The sequence below is a fragment of the Scyliorhinus canicula genome, chromosome 6, assembly GCF_902713615.1.
Source record: "Scyliorhinus canicula chromosome 6, sScyCan1.1, whole genome shotgun sequence".
Lineage (NCBI taxonomy): Eukaryota > Metazoa > Chordata > Chondrichthyes > Carcharhiniformes > Scyliorhinidae > Scyliorhinus > Scyliorhinus canicula.
In genome coordinates this window covers 87,456,855-87,480,821 of record NC_052151.1, presented here as the reverse complement: position 1 = coordinate 87,480,821, position 23,967 = coordinate 87,456,855, and the positions used below count along the sequence as shown (strand labels likewise).

Genomic DNA, 23,967 nt, shown 5'->3' with positions numbered 1-23,967 from the left:
CTTGGCATGTGGCTGGCAAACCTTTATCTGTGTTACAATAGTTGGAAGGTACACTGAATTGCTGGAAATGTTTTGTCCTGCTAGTTACAGATTTATTCGACCTAGGTTAATTCCTGTGTGCTTAGTTTGAGTTCACAACATCTCTCTCGCGAGAAGGAAAGGCAAATACCACAACATGTAAATAGGATTTTGAGTTGTAGATTTTATGAATGGATTTGAACGGCTGTCAGTGGTTTGCAAATGACACATCTATTGAAAAATCGCCATAGTAGATGAGGAAAAAAAGAGCTAGAGGATGATCGGGACAAGAACGACACTTTGCATTGCAGTTAATGTTTACATTTCTAACTTGGTTTGGCTTTATATTTAGTGTGATTTAGTATAAGGTGTCATAACCTTTTATGTTTTACAGTGAGATGGAAGCTTAAAATTTTGGTTCATGTTTTAGAAAGGAGAATGCTCCATTTGCTCTTTTTAATAGTTTGTGGTCAAGCTACCAACAATATCATTGCATCCATGACTGTTTAATTTACCACAGTATTATTGCATTGTAGTAATGAGAAGTTATTCTATCTGTTATCCTCTTGCTTGAAGTTCTTTTTTTTAACCAATGCTGCATTATGAAAACAAGTGTCTGGTACACTAACAAATTTCCGTTTGTTGTTTCTGACCTTTTCGTTATCTTCCAACAGAAGGATGGCTATACTTTTGCTTTGCAAGCAGGCACTTTGTATACATTGAGGAAGTATTGGTGATCTTAACCATAGAATGGTTAAAACAAAGAGGGAGGCCATTCGGCCCATTGTATCTGGGTTAGCTCTCTGCATGAGCAGTGCACCTGGTGTCATTATCCTTGTAGTTTTCCCCATAGCCCAATACATATTTTCTCTTCAGATAATGATTTATCTTTATCCTTTCAAGTAAATAAATAGTGTTTTTTCTAAATTGTCACAGACAAAAGATAGTGTGTGTGTGTGTGTGTGTGTTCGCGGTGGGAAAAGAGAATCCCAGCGGATGGAGAATTCTGCCCTTTTTTGACATTATGCAGGGAGATATACATATGTTGTACGCAGAATTGCCGAGCAAAAACTTATAGCTAAGTTCCGCAAGCATGAGTGCGGCCTCAACAGGGATTCATGTCGCATTACATCCACCCCCCACCATCTGGCCTGGACTTGCAAAATCCCACCAACTGTTCTGGCTTGAGACAATTCACACCTCTTTAACCTGTGATTATCCCTCTCCCTGGATCTGTAATGATTTGATTACCTGCAAATGCTCGCATTCCAAGCATTGTCCAGCATCTCTGACTTTGTCTATATAAATGTTTCTGGAACATACCTCGCCATTCACCTGAGGAAGGAGCTGCGCTCCAAAAGCTCGTGTTTGAGGCAAACCTGGTGGACTTTAACCTGGTGTTGTAAGACTTCTTACCATAAATATAGTTGTATTATTCACAGAGTAACTTTAAATTACTTCCAAAAATATTTCATGGGAGATCATCAATTTCTCATCACCAAGATCAAGATCATAAAGGCAGCTTTCCACATGCCATTTTTTTCTTCAAGTTCCCAGATAATCATTTAAACAGTAACTTCATTGCAGTGTTAATATAAACCTACTTGTGACACAAATAGAGATATTATTATTAGTCCCCATGCTTCCTTTCCACAAAATGGAGCCCCACAACATTTTGCCAGTATCTCTTCCATATCTCCTACACTCGTATGAGGGACATAGATAGAGTAGGCAGGAAGAAACTTTTCCCCTTGGTAGAAGGATAAATGACCAGGGGGCATAGATTTAAGGTAAGGGGCAGGTTTAGAGGAGATGAGGAAAAATATTTTACCCAGAGGGTGGTGGGAGTTTGGAACTCACTGCCTGAAAAGATGGTTGAAAGCAAAGACCCTCAAAATGTTTAAGAAGTATTTAGATGTGCACTTGCGATCGAGGCATACAAGGCTGTGGATCAAGTGCTGGGAAATGGAATTAGAATGTTTAGATGACTGTCGTTAACCAGTGCAGACTCAATGGGCCGTAGCACCTTTTCTGTGCTGTATAACTAGTCATCTTGTCCATCACACATGTTTTGCTCCCCTGTTCCCTTTGACTTGTCCGAGTACAGTATGAACCAATGGGGAATGTGGTTTGTACATTTACTGGAAAACCAGCGGCAAAAATCTATTCTCCAGTTTTTATCCCAAAGTTTTTATCCCTCGGGTTGCTGTTTAGACTGAGGAAAAATTGTATGTCATTGATGTTTCAAAGAACATAAGAGGTGATCAGAAGATAGTAGGTAATAACAGACATTATAGAAGGGAACAGCAGGTTTGTTTGAAGAGGCAGATATTACGAAAGTTTTTGAAAGTGAGAAAGAAGTGGCTTGGGTAATGAATTCCAGAATGTTGGGATATCTTGCCTGAAAGCTGCACAATGATAGGAGAGAAATATTGGCTGCACTTTTCCAGGGGTTCTCACAACATGGCATCTGGACACCCTGGCACCACCACCCGGACACCCTGGTGAGGTCTCGCAGGCTGTTGAGTCCCGGGCACCAGGTGAACATACAGACCTGCTGGATGAGATCCAGATCGCGCTGGATGGAGAGAGTGGTGACTCTCGATTGGCCTGGTGCCTGAAGCACAGTCCGATTTGGGGCTTTCGCATGATTCACCCATTGCACATGGATCACACCAGGCACAATGGGTTTTCTGAATATGTCCTATAATCTAAAAATATATTTACTTCAATTTTGTCTTCGAGTGCATATATGGTGCAATTACTGCTACCTTGATTCAGTTATTTCCTAATGTCATTCCGAATGATGTAAATCCATTCCCTCATCAAATTCCTAATCTTGAATTTGCCTCAAAGTAAATAAAAAAGTGATTGAGCAGTGTTCATTTGTTCTCTGCCTGGGGAAATGAGAGTGAGAAGATAAAATCTTTCTGGATCGTTGTGCCAAGTTGTTTTGATGCGATTTAATTAACCATATTCAGTTCAACAAAATGCAGAAACAACATTGTCCATTTTTAACTTTTTAATTGTAATTTACAGCATATAGTAATCAACAAGTAGTGTGCAATTGTATTGTGTACCCCTCATGCCAGTTTGTTAACTGTCCATAAAAGCAGCATTATGTGAAGGTCAATCCAAGAGCAAATATCAAATTCATAGTCACCAGTACAGCAGCAAAACCACCATCATGAACCTAGAATACAAATCAGAGAACTGAATCAGTCAAGGCAATTTAGAAAAGTCCCAGGTAGTCTGAACTAGTAGATGTTGCCATCTTCGTTGACATCGGAGATGTCAGCCCATTACATGTAGCTTGTGTGTTGTGTAATTAGACTCGGAAGTTACTGGTTGTAGTTTACACCTCTGGCGAATATGAAATAGAATAAAATATATCTGTTAAATTGTAGGCTAGTTCCAGGAAAACGACCATCATAACTTTAGTCTAGTTTATTAATGTCCTGGGCAATTTGGACTGAATATGACTATTTCTGCAAAATGTGTTTGACCCTTAATGACCTTTTAATGACAGCTGAGATTCAAGGAGAATTCCATCACCAACGTCCGCTGGGGATAAACAATAAAAATAATCTTTCAGTGTTGCCAGCCAGAAAGGGTGTTCAGCTATGAATGTGGTGTACCCAGGAATGTGGGAGCATGGATGATAAGTCTGACAAAGTGCAAAAAGGGGACAAAGGTAAAGTAACCCAACCTGCTAGTTTCTCTCTTTAAACAGTCAAATATTGTGCCAAAGTGAGAAGATGCCAGGTTTTACCTGCTGGGTTGTTGGATCTCAACCAAAGTTGTAGCTGGGGAACAGCAAATATTTTATGAGCCCATGAGCTAGGAATGATAAAACTATCTGTAATGGTGGTTGGATTGCTATTGTTGATTCTAACTGTGATTCTAACTATACTAACTGCATTAATATATCACAGTTATATAGCATATTTAAGATAGTAAAACATTGCAAGGCGCTTTGCAGGAGCAAAAACGCCACATAATGAGGTATTATGAGACCGGATGTACTACATAAGGGGATCAGGGCTTATGGGAGAAGGCAGGGGAATGGGGATGAGAAAATATCAGCCATGATTGAATGGCGGCGCAGACTCGATGGGCCGAATGGCCTAATGCTGCTCCTATGTCTTATGGTTCTAAAAGATATAGCTAAGGAGATTGTGGAGGCATTGGTGGTGATCTTTCAGGAATCAGTAGAGGCAGGGAGGGTCCCAGAGGACTGGAAAGTGGCTAATGTAACATCCCTGTTGAAGAAAGGAGGAAGGCAGAAGATGGGAAACTATAGGCTGCTTAGCCTGACTTTGGTCATTGGTTTTAGAGTCCATTATTAAAGATGAGATTGCGGAGTACTTGGGAGTGCATGATAAAAGGACTGAGTCAGCACGGCTTTGCCAAGGGGAGGTCATGTCTGACAAATTCTGTTAGAGTTCTTTGAAGAAGTAACAAGGAAGTCCCAGAAGCCAGGCAATGATAAGAAGTGTCCCAGGAAGATGGAAGTTAAAGAAACAAAGTACTGTTCATTTAACTTAAGAGAGCAGAGAGGAGTCCCAAAGTGCTGCAGGATGCAGACCTGGAGGCCTCGGCTATCGAAAAGCCACAGTCCTGAAATGATCCTATGATTGGTGATACCTCATGATAGTCCATGAAGCAGTAGTGCTCTGTTGTCATGGCTGAGTATCTGGCAGATTGTGTGGAAGCTTGAATCCGTGTTGATATAAGGCAGAGGAATAACTAAAGGAAAAGTTGAAATCCTGGATGTGCCTTGGTAAAGGCATCCAAGAGAAAGTGTTTCCTCGGGAGAAGTTTCCAAGCGTGCTCTTTGAGAGCAGAGTTTGGAAACCTTTGTGTGAAAGCCGAAGTTCCAGAGAAATGAAAAAAAAATGAAAATTGCTTATTGTCACGAGTAGGTTTCAATGAAGTTACTGCGAAAAGTCCCTAGTCGCCACATTCCAGCGCCTGTCCGGGGAGGCTGGTACGGGAATCGAACTGTGCTGCTGGCCTGCTTGGTCTGCTTTAAAAGCCAGCGATTTAGCTGAGTGAGCTAAACCAGTTGGCTCACAGTACAAGAAACATCTGGGGACATTTGATGAGAAAGCACAGAGGTTGTATTGGGTGATATCTGTCACTTCATTTCAGAGTGTGATGTGTCAGACCACATTTTGCCTATTGGTTTACATGGACTGTGTCCTTAGAACAGTAGAGTAAAATTATTTTTGGAATTTGTGTTATCCTTACAAAGCTGTTTATAGCTAACGGTATGGCTGGGTGAAGAGTGTATTGTGGTAATCTTGTTTCAGAAATGTTTTATTTTTTTGTTAAAAGTTAATTGGCAGTCCTGTGACTGTTCATCCGTGTCTTGAAGCAGAAAATAAAAGTTAGGATTTATCAAGCCAGGTTTCATCCTGGGACCTGACTTGCCCAGTAGTAACATGAGCTGGGGTCGTAACAAGACAAACAACTGACTGTCTCATGTTAAAGGTTCATGAGTTTTTTAAAAAGTGCATTATTTGGATGTGTTTAGTTTTCACATTGCAAAGAAAGGATACTCGACCTGTACTGACCAGGTAGACATATGTTAAATTAATGCTAAAGGACACAAATGGAAGTGGTTGAAAAGCAATTCTAGAATTACTATGAGGAAAAATATTTTTACTCGAGAGTAGTTTGGAAGGCATGTTCAGAATCATCTACCAAATAAGGTAAATATTTGAGTGGTTTTGTTCTGGTATTAGGAATTATTTATGCAGTGTCTGTGTGGAGTTTGCACGTTCTCCCCGTGTGTGAGTGGGTTTCCTCCGGGTGCTCCGGTTTCCTCCCACAGTCCAAAGATGTGCAGGTTAGGTTGTTTGGCCATGATAAATTGTCCTTAGTGTCCAAAATTGCCCTTCGTGTTGGGTGGGGTTACTGGGTTATAGGGATAGGGTGGAGGTGTAGGCTTGGGTAGGGTGCTCTTTCCTAGAGCCGGTGCAGACTTGATGGGCCGAACGGCCTCCTTCTGCACTGTAAATTCTATGATCTGAATGCAGCAAAAAAGCAGTATTTCATCTATGGATAGGGAATTTTCTCATAATCAAACTAAAATATGAAATAGACAAGTGGCATTCTTTACTCATGCTGGATGGCCTGAGGCCTTCAGAATCATGTAGTTGAGAAACAGATATTCAAAGGCCAGGACTGATATTATCCAGTGACTGACACTTGAAAATTAAGACACAGCCAAAAATCTCTTACCGCGTTTAGGCATATATGGAGGTGGTGGGATGGGGTAATAAGTAGATGGCGATGGTGAAGATAGTATCACAAATTGAACCTTCTATTGTTATTCCTTCAAATGCTTCTTCCTTGGAGAATGGTGTGAAATATTGGAAGGTTTTTGCAGGCTGGCTAACTGCCTGCACTCAGCCTCATGAATGCTCTTTTTATCACCAACAAGTGTGAAGTGTGACTTGAACCCAGGTACTCCAGATCAGAGGCAGGATTACGTACAGAAAATAACATTTTAGGAAAGGTAAGGGTTACAGAGAAATCTCAGCCGCTGGAATGAAGTAAATCATGTCACATACAAGTTAATTTGAAAGCATCTACTATCATTCGAAAAACAGTGCCATGTATAAAAGTGCAAAGGATGTAAAACTGATAGTAAATTAGAAAACCAGCGACGCTGAAATAAAAACAGAAACACACAGCCGGCCAGTCTGTGGCTTTATGATGGGCAACGTTTGGACAGATTGATTGCTTTTCCAAAACATTTAGACTTTTATTTTCTCTTTAACCTTATTAACTGAGCAGCTGTGAATTTCCAGTATCTTCTGTTTTAAAGTCATACTAGGAATTCTGTCACAATGTTAGCAAATTCCCAAAGCAAATTAGTTTGGTAAAGCAGCAAAAGTAGAAGATATATAATCTAAGGAATAACCTGATTTCTCCAGAATGATGCAGTGGAGGCAGCCCATAGACCTGATAATATAATCCATTTTTCAGCAAAATTACCTACAAGATAAGAAAGTAAGGGTTAGCCATGGAAAACCAGTTAAAACTCTGAATATGCAAAGATCACTGATAAAAGGATTCATGTTCTGTATCTGTCTGAGAAATTAGGAATAAGCAAGCATGTTTCTTTCATTTATAGTTGTAAACTATTAATATGCCGCAGATTTAATTGAGTCATCTCTGCTCAAGAAGGCCTAACCATGACCTTTAGGCATCCTACTTTATGTGGCCTATACATGACTCCATTTGCAAAGACGTGGTTGCCTCGTAAGGCATCTGGACAAGAAGGAATTGGCAATAAATGTTGCCTTGTGAGTGCAGCTCACAAGCCTGGGACAAATAAAATAACTGCAAACTGGTTGACGTTTGGTGCATGGCAGGAGTGGTGGGGCGAGGACAGGTGTTCGGGAGAGAAGGAAATGAGGTCTTTCTTCCATTGGAAAGGTTTTCAGATTTTGATACTTTAATCATCTTTACCAGCTTACGCAACATTCATTTAACAGTGAGTACTGATAGTCTGTGAGGATGTACCAGTTGAATTTATAGGACGACATAGGCATGTGGCAGTGCATGCGTCCAAAAGGACAAGCTGGTACCTGTAGGTTGGTTGATATTGAAATGAGAAAAGTACAGCAAATCCCATCCCACATTTTTATTTTCTTGCATGACATTTTAAACTTGAATGGTCCAAAATTTCTGCGTGAGATAACTTTGTGAATCTCTTGTTTGTGGAATGCAATATTCCTCAATTCCTACACTTGAACAAGATTTTTCTGCTCCGCCTTGAAAAAGGTATATCTTGTGACAAAGCTCATTATGCACGAAAAAACATTTTCAGCATTTAACTAACATATAAAGGACCGTTGGTACTCTAAAGTGTTCATCTGTTCTCAAGGGTCATAGAAATAAAAGTATTGCCACAAGGTTCCTGACCAAAATAACCAGAATTATTTTGGAATGAGTGCAAGGGCGTAATTGTACCCTTGGAAATTAACTAAATTAAATTTGGATAATTGATATTCCCATTTAACCTATCTTTGTGAGCAATGTTTGAAATTATTGGGTATTGGAATTTTTCCAGTTATTAATTTGAATAATGCATCTGATGAATATGTATATACCATGGATAGCAGTTAATGTTCAATAGGTTGTTTGTTGCAATGCATTGTTCAGTTTTTCACTTTTCATCAGCTATTTTTAAAACAAAAATATTCTTCTTGATTCACATAGATTTTACATAGAAATGTCAAGATGGAAACTGGTCTTTTGGCCCAACCAATTCACGTTGATGTTTATTGTCCACTTGAGCAGTAATCCACTCATGTTCCCACTTTATATCCATATCCTGTTCGACTTTTCCTTCAAAAACCAATCTAATCTAACTTTAAATGTTACCGTAGTCTCTATAATCATTCTGCAATGACTGTGGAATTATTGATCATGGAGCTTATGCATTTGAAATGTAAGATTTGGTATGTAAGATGGTCGTTGATAAGTTATAAAATCTAGTATGATTATTGATTTGGGGAGCAAGTTGTTTTGAGTTGGTGGAAAAATAGGTGCTTGCAATGGACAATACAAGCGTACGGGTTTATGGGTAGTTGTGAGATATGAAAACACTGCTGAATAAACTTTCCAACACCAACGGAAAGTAATTTCTGATGCTGATGTCATTTCTGTCGTTTCTATGCGATGTGATGTTCCACTCTTTTTTATTGTGCTTTTAAATGATCACACTCGTGTCTTGTTACTCAGGTTATCCAAATGTAAAACCTTGAATTTGGTTGTGAGCTTTTGAAATCTAGTCTTGCCTAACACGCAGAAAGATAGTGAATTTCACAATGGTTGCAGACTGTCCTTACATTGTGGATAGAACAATTCCAGCTCCATTATTTTTGCCCAAGATTATTTTTTGCATTCCACTTTTCTCAGAAACTCAATGTTTTCTTAGCTACAACCTATTCTTTTTTATTGATAGGGTATCATTTGGTTGAAGTTCACCGAAAGAGTAAGGTGGTTTCTATGGGGGAAAGGGTAAATCACTAAACAGTTAGTAAACTAGAGTGTATCTTGTGTTGCTCCTTAGTGGCATAGGATTAATCAGAGAGCACTAACAATTGACTGACTTCATAACCACTTGTTTCCATAAGCAATCACGAGTATCTTTTCTCTCTCGTGTAAGAAGCTAGTGTGTAACACTATTTCTCCAAGCACATTTGCTTGACTTCCGAACTTGGTGACAAAGTATCTTAGGCTGGCCTGGGGGTGTAGGGTTTCATAATTCTAATAACTTTTTTTGTATTAAACTTAATGGGTGTTTGAAAGTTGAACAAATTATGAAGAATGATATAGTAGCATAGATGAAGAGCTAAATTTTTTGCACTGTTCCTTTCTGGCCAATTCCATATTCTTTCTCTCGTTGACTTGACATGGAACTCTTTTAGTATTTTAAAATTTTATATTTCTGGTTTTCAGCATAATCATTTTGCTGCATATTTGGAATACTTGTCTCTTTAAATTTACTTCCTTTGTTTCGCGTACAGATGACTTAAAATGAGGGTGTTGCAGACAGATGTATAGGAAAATTTCATATGACTACACAAAACACATTTTTTAAAGGTAGTGGCACTGGTGACTTTACCCTGTGGGATACTGAAAATGTTATGCCTATAATGTGATGATGCATGGCCTTTTGTGCACTCGCATAAATGAGGAATTCAGAACATAGAAAATAACGGGGTTAAACTGCTGACCATATGCTCAGCTCAAAGAATAATTGTTTTAAATTAGGTTACATAACAGCTTATCTGCATTATGGAAAAAAAGGATCGTATTGACAAATTCTGAAAATATTTTTATCAAACTAAAGTGATTTTCAAATTAGTTCAGTGGATTGGTGTGGTACAAATCTTCAGTGAAGGGTTGACCCGACATGGTTTAAGTCCGAAATAAAATAGCACTGCAGACACAATGCTATTCAAGATAACTGCAATATTCATGCCAGTATGTATTCAAAAAGGATTTTGCAGATCATAGAACTTACAGTGCAGAAGGAAGCCATTTGGCCCATCGAGTCTGCACCGGCTCTTGGCAAGAGGACCCTACTTAAGCCCAAACCTCTGCCCTATCCCTGTAACCCAGAAAGCTGACCTAACCCTTTTGGACACGAAGGGCAATTTATCATGGCCAATTCACGTAACCTGTATATCTTTGGACTGTGGGAGGAAACCGGAGCACCCGGAGGAAACCCATGCAGGCATGGGGAGAACGTGCATATCCGCACAGACAGTGACTCAAGCCGGGAATTGAACCTCGGACCCTGGAGCTGTGAAGCAACTGTGCTAACCTCTGTGCTACCGTGCTGCCCTACAAAAACATTTAAATGACAACATCTCTGAGCTGTGTGTAGACCACTTGGTCATTTCAGATTAGTATCAAGAACAAACTGATACGAGGTCATTTGTCCTGTGTGATCAGTGTCTTTCTCAAGATTGTTGAGGTTTATAGTTGCACCAAGAGACCATTTGGTCAAAATGTATTAGAGCAATTCAATATTGCGTTGTTATACTATCTAACATGTTCGTGTTATTAGAAAATCAAATATAAATATGCTCAGTCTAAAGTTTCATACACTTATGCAGACAAGAATAGGGGAACATAAACAAAGTAATATATGACATAATCATTTATTTACACAGAACAAAACTTTACTAATTTTTCATGTGATATGAAATTTTAATAGATATTTGCATTTCATGTGTAATCATTAAGAAAAATCAATGTTTGTATTTGATGTTTATTTGTTTTTCAAGAAAAGGCAAGTTATAAACAGAACAATGGAATCATTATATTAATGTTTATTGCTCTTGAAGAAATAGTGGTGTTAACTAAAATATGGAAATCATACTACATAATCTAATCCTTGAAGTTTTAAAACTTCAAGTGTTAATTTGAAAATAATGGATATTGCAAACTTTTTAGTTGGAAGACAATGAGGACAATTCAAGACGACACTTGCGGCTGTAGTTACACTGTAACTAGCATTTGCGCAAAACAGTTTTGCTTCAGACCAACTCTAAAGTTGTAATGTGAATCCAGAATTGTAGGTTTGTTCTTTGCTCCCATTTTGGAGTAAAGTTAACGTGAGACTTCCATATTTGCACTACAACTTCAAAACGCTTTTCACTGATGCTGCAATTGTAATGTAAACGCAGCCCAAACTGACATTTTATGCAACTGAAAATATACTTTTATATTGTTTGCAAAGATGCTAACAAAGCGAATATCCTGTGGCCATACAGTCAAGCAGAATAACATAAAATGAATGACCAGTGTTATCGTGGAATATTCTAAAATCATAAATTTAAAGTGACCAATTGTCAAGAATGCACAGAATTTCTGACAATGTGTGAAAAGATCCGTTTTTTTTATCCGACAGACCTGTATACACAACGAGATTTTAAAATCTTGCCATCAACAAATGTGCTATTTTGATCAATGTAGTAATGTTCGCTTTCCTTGAAGGCATAAAATACTGCAGTGATTTGTTACACTGGCACCTGTTGGATATTTATGCCTTTTTTCATAAATTTCTTGCAATCATAGCTGACTTAGTCAGATTTAAACTCTCAGCTCTGCTTTCTTAAATTGACGTATATCATGATGGTGTTATTAACAATCCAGTAAATGATGAATACATATATTCGGAAGAATATACGCCATTAGACTTTTCTGCAGGTAGTTGGACATAAACTTTGTCATTTTCATCCAAATGCAGGATAGCAGTTCCTGAGGCATGGTCAATATATTGTGGAGTATATTCATCATATGTGTACATTACAGCTTCATCATTTTTATATAATGCAACCCAAACATTTGCTTCCTTGACATGTACATGATAAAAAAATTGGTAGATGCCAGATATTTCACATGTGAAAATTCCTTTTGATGAATCATAGTTGTTATTTGAATTGGTCAGTATTTTGTCAAACACTATTGGTTTCCCTTTTGTAGGATATGGCTGAGAAAGAATGGCTGTAAATGCTGGAACAGGACTCACCACATCACCTGAATCGATGTAACCAATATGGCCTGCGTATTTTCCTTTTGGCATAATAATTTCTCCTGGTGGGCCGGCTGGACCAGGGGTTCCTGGAATGCCTGATGGACCACGTGCTCCTTTGGGTCCAGGTGCGCCATTTGGCCCCTTAACAGTTTTTGCATCACATTTACCTGGAGAACCTGGTGGACCTGGAACCCCAGGATCACCTTTAACTCCTGGGTGTCCTGGGGATCCTGGAGAACCAGTTGAACCAACTGAACCAGATTGTCCAGGAGGCCCCTTCTTTCCAGGTTCACCTGAATGCCCTTGTGGCCCTTGAGGGCCTGGAGGACCTGGATCACCTGCTTTTCCACGTGGCCCATTAGGCCCTTTGTCACCTTTCTTGCCAGTTGAACCTGATTCTCCTTTTTCACCCTTTTCACCTTGCTTTCCTGGAGACCCTGACTTCCCTTGCTCACCTTTTGATCCAGGCTCACCTTTAGGGCCTGAAGACCCATGTGGACCAAGTAGTCCCGGGTGACCTTTTACTCCTGGTGCACCAATATTACCTGGTGGACCTCTTGGGCCTTTTTGTCCTGGTGGCCCAGGTGATGCTGCAGGGCCACGAGGTCCAGGTTCTCCAGAAGACCCTTTCTGTCCTTTATCACCAGGCTTTCCAGTCAAGCCAGGGGAACCTGGATGCCCTTTGAGTCCTGGCAGACCTGGCTTTCCGATACCTGGCAATCCAGGTGAACCTGGCAATCCTTGCAGACCAGTGTGGCCTTTCATACCAGGAACTCCTCGTGGACCCTGTATTCCAGGTTTTCCAATTCCTTCTTTTCCAGGGGATCCTTGTTTACCAGTTTGGCCTTGTTTACCTGGATCTCCAGGTGACCCTGGCGATCCCTTTTCACCTTTGTGCCCTGGTTCACCTTTCTGACCATGTTCTCCTTTGTGTCCTTTACCGTCTGCACCAGGTGACCCTTGTGGACCACGTGGTCCTGGAACACCTTTGTCACCAGTGCGCCCTGGACTTCCAATTCCTTTGTCTCCTTTTGATCCAGGTAGACCTGCGTATCCTGGATCCCCTTTTCTCCCAGGAAATCCAAGTGTTCCCGGAGGACCGGGTGATCCTTTAGCCCCTGGTTTACCAATAACAGATAAACCAGCTGGTCCAGGAGGTCCACTGGGTCCTTGATGGCCTCTTGGTCCTTGCATCCCCTGAGTTCCTTTATCGCCTTTTCGTCCAGGAGCTCCTGGCACACCTGACTTTCCTGGTTCTCCTGGACGCCCTGGTTTTCCAATAGCTGATAATCCTTGTGGTCCTGGTGGCCCAGGCTTACCAGAATGTCCTGGTAGCCCAAAGCCTGGCTTTCCAGGGTATCCTGGTGGACCATGTGGTCCTGGTATTCCAGGTGGGCCTGGCGGTCCTGGCTCTCCATAGTGTTCTTCTGTTAAAAAGAAATACATGTCATTCAGATTATCATGCAAGGAAGTATTTAATATATAGTACTATATGTTGTATGCTAATGAGAATTAAATTCCATTGTTTTATTTTTGTACTTATCCATATATGAAGTACCATGGGAACAGAAATCAATTCACTTGAAAATATGTTTCTCTATATTTTTGCCACAGATGTACAATTTATCATGGGTAACTATGACTGCAAGTGTTGAAGAGTATATAATGACATGCAAAACTGACCTTTTGGGATGAACCATGCATTATCTTTTGTTGAAGTGGCAGTAAAAAAATCTGCTTAAATAGATCACGTTTTCATATGAATATAACATGTATGGCTTTACCAAGATTATTCTTAAGTAGATTTTGAATGCGGTATAAGTTTAATATCAATAAACCAAAGTATTGAGTATTTGTAATACTAAGTATTAAAATTACCTCAGGTTGACTTATTTAAATGCACATGTATCTTTGTATTATTAAGATCAAAGCGCAGACATGATATCATCAAACTACAAAAAAAAACGCTATATTTACCTTTGTCTTTGATCTGTCAACATTTTTGTAATATCTTTGTACTGTTATCTCTTGTTTGCATTTATATGAGTGGCTGTTTGGGATCCATCATATTATTTGTCCTAAACTACAGATTAGATTTCAAGTTTGATCAGTACTAAAGTGCAGGGAGGATCTAATGAGTTGGTAATGTTAGACGTCAGGTTTGCAGCAAGTGGCTGTATTAATGCAAATCTAATTTTGGGAAGGAAAGAATTGAAGGTCTCTGCCAATAACCCTGGTGGAAAACCAAGACTCGGGTGATTTTACCACCTGCACATTACTGGGGTGCATTTGGGCTTTTGCAGAGGCCAGAAAATTGTCCAATTGCTGCCATGGGGAGAGTGTAGAGAAAGGAATTATACGTGGTGTGTGGGAGGTGGTCTGCCTGAATCCCTAGAAAGGAAAGCTACTATCTTTTGTAAGGAAATAAATATGAAAAAAGTGAATATTTTTAATACCTTTTAAGTATATTCCAGGCCTTGGTGTAGAAATAGATCCCAAGAGGGAGACACAGCTGCTATCTAGCGTACTGTGCTGTTGAACCTGGTGGCCATTCACTGGTTGGGAATGAATCTTCTGGCTTTAATAGTACCCAGCCTTCCCGTTCTTAGACTACTTGTCTTGTGTAAAAATTGCAGTCACCCAATTTAACCTTGTGATGCAATATATTTACGTTCTGACTATGTGTGTTTTTTCTGGATGGAGTACAGCAAAAGTGATATGGATTTTTGTTTCCATTATTATTTCGGAACAGGATTGTTTTTAGGGGAGAGAGTATATTGGTAATTACTGCACAGTGGGTTAGTTTCTGCACTGAAGATTGTCAAAATTTTGGTTACGGGATCAAAGTGAATTCTCAATCAGGAGCTAGATGGGTAGGTAACATTTCCAACCCCCACAGTTTCACAGTCAATGCTATCTGATCATTACCCTCTTCCAGCCCCATTTTCTTCTACGTCCACCTGGGAGGGGGGGCATACCTCAGCTTCTTTTCACTAATAGTTTTACTGTGATATTGTTATAAACATTTAAACCCATGTAAAATGGAAAACACAAGTAAAATGTTTGATGAACATGATTGCATTGTCTTTATTTTTGTTGCCATGTTTTTCTTACTGCTGCATCATAGTTTTAATTAGATTGTTCAGTTTAACATATATTTTACTTCTAAATGTTATACTTCTATTTCCATGTCTCCATTCTTAATCTGGGAAAATGTGATTCCTGGTTAGCTGACCATCATGCTCAAAACACAACTGAATTGCGAAATGGTTGAATATTGATTCTGTCCCGAAAGTGACCAGCTAAATCTAGACAAGTTTCCAGAATGAAATGGATGCTCAGATCTGCATTCCAAGTTACTGAATAAAAAAGAAATCATAACATGACTTATATGGTCTTGATAGTGTATTAAAACCATGCTGTTCTATATGTAATAATTTTGTACCGCTTACCTGAAGAAGAGGAGGAAGAGGAAGAAGAATAATCAGATCCATTATTTCCCACGATATCTTCCAAATCATCGCCATTAGATTCATCGCCTATTTTGGTAAAGATGGAAAATAGGTTTTTAAACAAAACCGTAAGAGTTCGTTAATCACATTGCAAATGTTGTTTTCAATTAATGTTTTTCTGCCTGTATCACAGTTGTTATCAAAAGGAAGTTATGAGCATAGTTTTAAAATCTCAGCTAGGTAGTGAACTTGAAAAGGAATAGTTATTTTACAAACGGGGTTCAATGGATTTTGCTTCTGCACTGGCCAGTGATTAGTCAAGTCGCATCTGGACAAACACAAGGTTTGGAAGTAAAAAAGGATGTGTTTTCTATGGAGAAAATGGAATTTAACGATATATTACATTCCACCTCATTACCAAAATTACCAACTCATTAGATCCTCCCTGCACTTTAGTACTGATCAAACTTGAAATCTAATCTGTAGTTTAGGACAAATAATATGATGGATCCCAAACAGCCACTCATATAAATGCAAATAAGAGATAACAGTACGAAGATATTACAAAAATATACATTATGTTGACAGATCAAGGGCAAAGGTAAATATAGCGTTTTTTTTTGTAGTTTGAGGATATCATGTCTGCGCTTTGATCTTAGTAATACAAAGATACATGTGCATTTAAATAAGTCAACCTGAGGTAATTTTAATACTTAGTATTACAAATACTCAATACTTTGCTTTGTTAATTTTGGAAGGTTGTTGCTCTACCTGTTCCTCACTACATCTGACTTTTGAGCTGACAGTAAATGAAACAATGGGATATTGGGCTGTAATGCCAAATCATTTGAATTTGATTCTCCAGCATTCATGAGAATTTGTACCTTGACCATGTCTCATCGAGAGTATGGCTTCATGTTTGAGTTGCCAGGATGGATGGCCAGGATGGCCCATGCAGGTCATAGGTGTAATGCAGAGGAGAACAATCTTTAGTGTTACAGGGAACAGTGATGGATGATGAAGTGATGAGCTAGAACAGCCTTGGAAAGTGACAGCTGAGAAAAGACCCCATTGATATTTTTGAAGTAGGGATCATGGGTACAGCAGTCGTTGCACAGTGCTTATAGTACTGGATTAATAATTCTGTGGCCATTAATTAAAATCATATCATGGCACCATGTGAAATTGAATTCAATTAGTATACTATTTGGTGGCGCAGATGGCTCGCTATTGGGCAGCGGTGGGAGGGATCTTCCAGTCCCACCAATGTCTGTGGTGCTTTGCGTGGAATGGGGGGGGGGGGGGGGGGGGGGGGGAGAGAAGAGGGAATTGGTTGTTCCCTCGGAAACAATCCACCATGCCTAATCTGACACTCGAGTCCTTCAGGATGGTACTACTCAGATTCTCTTGGAGACTGACATTAAATTCCCCCACTCAGAGTATGCTCTGTTCCCTTGTTTGCCTTGATTATACCTTCAAATAAAAAAGAGTACTATTTCACCAGCTGAGGGAATGCCATAGGTGGTAATTAAATTAACTGGTTTCCTTCAGAATGGAGATTTAATGGTAACTCTTTTTTGTTTCTCCACAGCTGGTGCCAGACCTGTTAAGTATTTTCAACACATTCTGTTTTTTATTATAGAAAGTTTTCTTGCCCAAGGGCCGGCACGATGGCATAGTGGTTAACACTGCTGCCTCACAGCTCCTGACACCGAGTGTGATTCCAACCATGGGTGACTGCGTGGTTTTCATTTTCTCTCCGTGTCTGTGTGGGTTTCTGCCGTGTGCTCCAGTTTCCTCTAAGTCCAAAGATGGCAGATTAGGTGGATTGGTCATGCAAAATTGTCCCATTTTCCAAGGATGTGTAGGTTAATTGGGGTTACGGGCATTGCGGGACGGGGTGGGCCTAGGCAGGGTGCACTTTCCGAGAGTCAGTGCAGAATCAATTTGCTGAATGGCCTGCTGTGCTGTAAGATTTCAATGTTTGACCTGTAGTTAGAAAACTTTAAGGATCTGATGCTAATGTTGAGTACTCCCAGGGTTACTCACCCAGCTATTTATCACTGAGCCCACACCTCCAGAGGCTTTACACTGCTTGTGGAGCATAACATTTATGGGGTTAGCGATGGAGAAATCTGGGACGTTTGCTGATAGGTATGATTATATCAGGCTGCAGTTTAACTAGTCTATGGTATAGCTCTCTCAACTTTGGCTTTGATCCCCAGATAAAGTGATTTTCTTTTCATTTCATTTCATTACAGGATCATCTTGACTAAGTGTGCTTTAATTCTGTCCTAATTTGATGCCGACCCAGGCAAGGGATCCAATTTTTATTTTTTGTTGTGATACAACAAAGTGACTTACTGGGCCAGTTGAGAGTTTATTGGTCAAAGATGGGAAGTTTCTTTCCTGAAGGACATTTGTGAACCTGTGCTGCTTTACTCTGACTGAATTTATACCCTGGCTAAATGTATTGAGGTAGCAGGCTAAACGGGGCTGGTTTAGCTCACTCGGCTAAATCGCTGGCTTTTAAAGCAGACCAAGCAGGCCCGTACCAGCCTCCCCGGACAGGCGCCGGAATGTGGCGACTAGGGGCTTTTCACAGTAACTTCATTGAAGCCTACTCGTGACAATAAGCGATTTTCATTTCATTTTTCATATACAACATGCAATTTGCAGCATTGAAGTAGGCGATTTGTTCCGCTGAGCCTATGAAGCATTAGAAGTGCTATTCACTAAACCCCCGTCCGTTGCCATTTATTTAAATAAAAGTCCAAATAGTTATTTTTAGAGTCATTATGGGTTCTACTTCCACCATTGTTTCTTAGTTTCCTTTTCTATTTTGTGTGTAATTAATATTATTATATGAAGTGCCTCTTTTTGGAAAGAGGAAAAGGATTCTTCTACAGACCATCTTGTTGATGGAATTGCCATCAAAGTACAGTGATCGAACAGTTTGGGTTTTGAAGTAAAGTAATAAAATGTGCTTAGTTTTTGTGCTTTTTGAAAAGTTTAGAATTCCTTTTATATAATGCATGTGAAAACTACCAATACCTGAAATGAGCTAATGACAGAAATGGTATGTCAAAGAATGAAGTTATATTTTGGTTTGTATATTTGTTCATTGTTTCAAAAGGATGAATTTGCCTTGTGCATTAAAATACATGGCTTACTTGTAGAATTGGCATCGCCATTCTGTTCGTTTTCTTCAGAAGATGATCTCCTTGAATACTGTCCCTTGATCTGATGACCTGCAAAAAAATCAAACTTAATGAAACCATTCTTCAGTTTGAACAATGTTAATGTACATGACAAAATCAACAATTCCTGGTCTAAAATATAACTTCACCAGCAACTATTTATCGCAAGTTTTACAGAAGGAAATTCAACTATAAAGTGGAACTGACATCCATCCACTCTAATTAATAGACTTCTGTTGAGTATTTAGTTATTTTATATAGCTTGCAGGGCAACTCTCCCAACATGGCTACCAGCTCATAGATGTTGCTGGGTCGATTAGAGTGAGATTGCTTTTGTCTAAATCTGTTACATTAATAGGGTTGTTATTTAACTGCCCGTCTGACTTCATTTCTAAATCCTTTATTTATTGATTTATATCTCAATTACTTGTGACTGAGTGGCCACTTGGGCAAATATTAAAAGTCAACCACATAACATGGGAACATAGGACTTAGGAGCAGAAGTTGGCAATTCAGCCCTTGCAGCCTGCTCTGCCATTCAATCAGATTGTGGCTAACCTGGTCTCAAATTCACATCCCTGCCTGTTCCCATAATGACTGTTTCACCGGTATGCCACACTGAGCAAGGATGGATAGCCTACATCTCTGAAGGAATTCTGTGGCCCAATTGAATTTTCACATCAATTGAATTCTGTTTCACGGTTTGCCATCAGAGGATTGGAACTGTCAACATATAGGTTAACAAGTGTACAGTACTTAACTCAACATTCATTTTATACAAGTTAATCAATCACTGTTGTGAAGTGAAAACTTTTTGCACCATTGCTAAATTTGCAATGTATACAAAGTGGGAAAGAACAGCCCTGTTCTACAGCAATAAATGATGTGTTGCTTACTGCCAGAATCAGAGTGACCATTCTGTTCTTTTTCTTCAGAAGATGATCTCCTTGAATACTGCCCCTTCACCTGCTGACCTATTTTGGAAAAAAAGCAATTAACTTGATTAATCCTCTTTTTAGTTTATCAATCGCTGTTGCGAAGTGAAGACTTTTTACACCATTGCTCAATTTGCAATGTGCACAAAGTGGTAAAGAACAGCCCTGTTCTACAGCAATAAATGACTTGTTGCTTACTGCCAGAATCAGAGTGACCATTCTGTTCTTTTTCTTCAGATGATCTCCTTGAATACTGCCCCTTCACCTGCTGACCTATTTTGGAAATTTAAAAAAATTGAACTTGATTAATCCTCTTTTTAGTTTATCAATCACTGTTACGAAGTGAAAACTTTTTACGCAGTTGCTAAATTTGCATTGTGCACAAATTGGTAAAGAACAGCCTTGTTATACAGCAATAAATGACTTGTTGCTTACTGCCAGAATCAGAGTGACCATTCTGTTCTTTTTCTTCAGATGATCTCCTTGAATACTGCCCCTTCACCTGCTGACCTATTTTGGAAATTAAAAAGAAAATGAACTTGATTATTCCCCTTTTTAGTTTGAATATTTATTAATATACTTTACATAAAATTAAAATTCTTAAACCAAACATAAATTACGTTCCATCAGCATCTCCAACATTAGTTTTGCAGAGAAAATGTTAAGTTAAATAGTAACTGACATCTATCTACTCTAATTAAGAGACTAGCTATGCATTGAATTCTATGTGTACAAGCCTGTAGGGCAATTCTCCCAATATGGTCACCAACTCGTAGATTTTTCCAGATTGCCAAAAGTGAGATTGCGTTCGTCTTACCCGGGTATGATAACGGAGCTCTTGTTCATCGGTCTATTCAATTTTATTACTAAATTCTTGGCAATTACTTAATATAGCTGAGATGCTTGATTGTCCACTAAGAGAATTTTAAAAGTCAGTCACGTAGCATAAGGACACTGTTCACCTGTATGCCACACTATAGATTATCGTCTCTCTGCCCTGAAAGAATTGAGTTGAGTTTTTGAAACAATCTGGATTCATTGAATTCTGCTTTGAGGTTTACGATGAAAGGATTTGAACTGTCAGTCTGTGGGTTAACCGTGCACAGTCCTTGACGACACATTTTTTTCTACACAAGTTTGCTATTATTGCAAAATGAAAACTTGTTTGCACCATTGATGCGCTTGTAGTCTCCCTGCACTGATAAGGAACAAATAAAATGACTTGTTGCTTACTACCAGAATTGGAGTGACCATTCTGTTCATTTTCTTCAGAAGATCTTTGTGAATATTTTCCTTTTGTTTCGGGACCTGATTTTGGAAAGACAAAATAAGCATACTGAAACTTTTCATATACAATTGCATAATTTTTACAGTTGCACAGTGTAAGTTGTTATTTCTGCAATATCTACCTTCATAATAGAAAGTTCTGAGCATGGTTATAAAATGAAAATCCCAGCAGTATCTTCCATTGTTATTGGTGTTAGATATAGGAAACAGCAGCTTACATCTTTCTAAGTAATATCCTTAAAGTACCAAAATTTTTACTTATGCACAGATTAGTAGATTGGTATCCTGTTAATCAAAATGATTTACCAATATTTTTGGGGGTAGGAAATAATCACAGAATATTTGCAGCTCATTGGGAGGCCATCAGGTTCATTATACATACGTAATTACATTCACTTTTATCCACTTTGGTGGCAAAAACTGGAAGGCAGATTATTATCTGAAATTTGGCAGTTTAGGAAAAGGGGAAGTGCAACGAGACCTGGGTGTCATGGTGGAACAGTTACTGAAGGTTGGCATGCAGGTACAGCAGGCAGTGAGGAAAGCTAATGGCATGCTAGCCTTAATGAGAGGATTTGAATGTAGGAGTAAGGATGTCTTGCTGCAGGTGTACAAGGCCTTATGAGGCCACACCTTGAGTATTGTGCGCAGCTTTGGTCTCCTAGTTTGAGGAAGGACATTGTTGCTATTGAGAGTGTCCAGCGGAGGTTTATCAGACTAATTCCCAGGATGGCAGGACAGACATATGAAGAAGGCATTTATCCTACACCCACTTTAGAGTTGTATCCTTTATTTTATATTTATATCAGGAAAATAAAGTAAATTAACTTCTATTTCTGTTGTTTTAAGTTTTCCTAAATTAATTTGGTCTCCTGAAATCAGATGTAACCATTCACTATTCACAATGGTAATGCTGAGAAAACAATCTCCTTTTGGGCTTCTTTTTTGTTCTTTTGTGAATGTGACCAAACTCAGATGGACAACAAGTGATTGTGGCTGCGCCATGTTCAAATTTTCCATACATCCAGTTTTTGTTTTATGAGATAGCATTATTATGCAGAAAATTGCACTGGTCAATTGCAATCTCACAATTTTATTGCTCAAACGATTGAGCCCAAGATTCTGAAATTATTACCGTTAAATATAAAATCTATGCAATTTACTGTTCGCAAATAGCCATGCATTGAATCTGGCTAATAATATGCCTGTATATAAACAAGCACTAATTATTTGTTATGTCCGTCATATAGACCATTTAGATGGATGGATATAACAATCAGAAAAATTGGTAGCTTTTGCCCTCAGCAGTGCAGAGAATTTGACGTTTAATTTTCTGCTTCTGTAAGTTTGCGCATGTGCTGTGCTCCGTTTTCTGATTGTTTAAAAAAAATAATCCGGAAATAGTGTACAATGCATCACTGATTTTTGATGCATGTTGCAGCTGTGCAAGACTCCCCAGCAGAAGTACAAAGTTGAAATATTACCCCTCTGTGCATCTATACTGAAACTCTCTCCTACTCAGGACTGTGGAAATCATAGATCATAGAATTTACAATGCAGAAGGAGGCCATTTGGCCCATTTGGTCTGTACCAGCCCTTGGAAAGAGCACCCTCTGCCCATGCCTCCACCCTATCTCCGTGACCCAGTAATCCCACCCTAATTCTTTTGGAAACAAAGGGGCAATTTAGCATGGCCAATCCACCTAACTGCACATCCTTGGTCTGTGGGAGGAAACTGGAGCACCCAGAGGAAACCCAGACACACAGACACGAGGAGAAAGTGCAAATTGCGCGCACACAGTCACCCGAGGCCGGAATTGAACCCAGGTCCCTGGAGCGGTGAGGCAGCAATGCTAGCCACTGTGCCATCATGCCGCCAAGAGAAGTTCAGATGCAGCAACTATGTGCAGAAAAGATTTTGTGCAATGTGAATTTTAGAACAGTACTTGCACTGTTTCAAATATATTTCTGAGCAGATATTGGAAGAAATTGAGAAACTGCTGTAGATGCTTTATTTAGGTTTTCAGAAAATGAAATTAAAAATGACATTAAAATAGAATAGCATTCTATCATATCTTTTGTTAAGAACAATCATAGGTAATTAAATTATGGGTAAATGTGTCACTTTTGACACGGTGCATAATTTTAGGGATCAGCAAAGTTTATTTTCTGCTGAATTAGTAAATCTCGGCTCACCCAGCAGAATGGGTGTTACAGTTTATCCAGGAGAGAAAGGGAAGAGAGTATCATGCAGGGTTCCTATTGCTAAACACTGACATCTGCTGGAAATTATGCATGTTTGTCTGCCTTTGTTAAAGCACATGGGATTGCTGGTAGTACCTTGAGGTGGATAGAAAGCTGGTTAACAGACAGGAAGCAAAACGTTGGAATAAATGGCTCTTTTTCCAATTGGCAGGCAATGACTAGTGGGGTACCGCAGGGATCTGTGCCAGGACCCCAACTGTTCGCATTATATCAAATAATTTGGAAGAGGGAACTAAATGTAGTATCTTCAGATTTGCACATTATACAAAATTGGGTGGGAGGGTGAACTGTGAGAAGGATAAGGATTTGCTCTTGTGGGATTTGGACAGGCTGAGTGAGTGGGCATATGCATGGCAGATGCAGTTTAACATGGATAAATGTGAGGTTATCTACTTTGGTAGCAAAAATAGGAAGACAGATTATTATTTGATTGGTTGTAAATTGAGAGAGTGGATACTCGACGAGACCTTGCTGTCGTCGTGCATCCGTTGCTGAAAGTAAGCGTGCAGGTACCGCAGGCAGTAAAGAAGACAAATGGTATGTAGGCCTTCCTAGTGTGAGGATTTGAATGTCGGAATAGGGATGTTTTACAACAATGTATAGATACATGCATATATAGAAGGTAGGATGGCCTGCTCCGCCATTCGTCATGATCATGACTGATCATCCGACTCAATAGCCTAATCCTGCTTTCTCCCTATGGCCTTTGATCCCATTCGTCCCATGTGCTATATCTT

General features: G+C 39.3%; 2 protein-coding genes across 3 annotated transcripts in view; one reads left to right on the top strand and one right to left on the bottom strand.

Annotated features, from left to right (window-relative positions):
• nt5dc1 (5'-nucleotidase domain containing 1) overlaps positions 1-23,967 on the top strand; it is a 641,953-nt gene that overhangs the window by 82,069 nt on the left and 535,917 nt on the right. The gene's annotated exons all lie outside the window — the stretch shown is intronic.
• LOC119966889 overlaps positions 10,787-23,967 on the bottom strand; it is a 67,121-nt gene continuing 53,940 nt past the window's right edge. The window contains exons 10-16 of the mRNA XM_038798850.1: positions 20,912-20,986; positions 20,114-20,188; positions 19,877-19,951; positions 19,640-19,717; positions 18,717-18,794; positions 15,544-15,630; positions 10,787-13,518 (exon numbers count right to left, since the gene is read on the bottom strand). Coding sequence (XP_038654778.1) covers positions 11,684-13,518; positions 15,544-15,630; positions 18,717-18,794; positions 19,640-19,717; positions 19,877-19,951; positions 20,114-20,188; positions 20,912-20,986 — 2,303 coding nt within the window. The 3' untranslated portion in view covers positions 10,787-11,683. The remainder of the gene's footprint in view (positions 13,519-15,543; positions 15,631-18,716; positions 18,795-19,639; positions 19,718-19,876; positions 19,952-20,113; positions 20,189-20,911; positions 20,987-23,967) is intronic.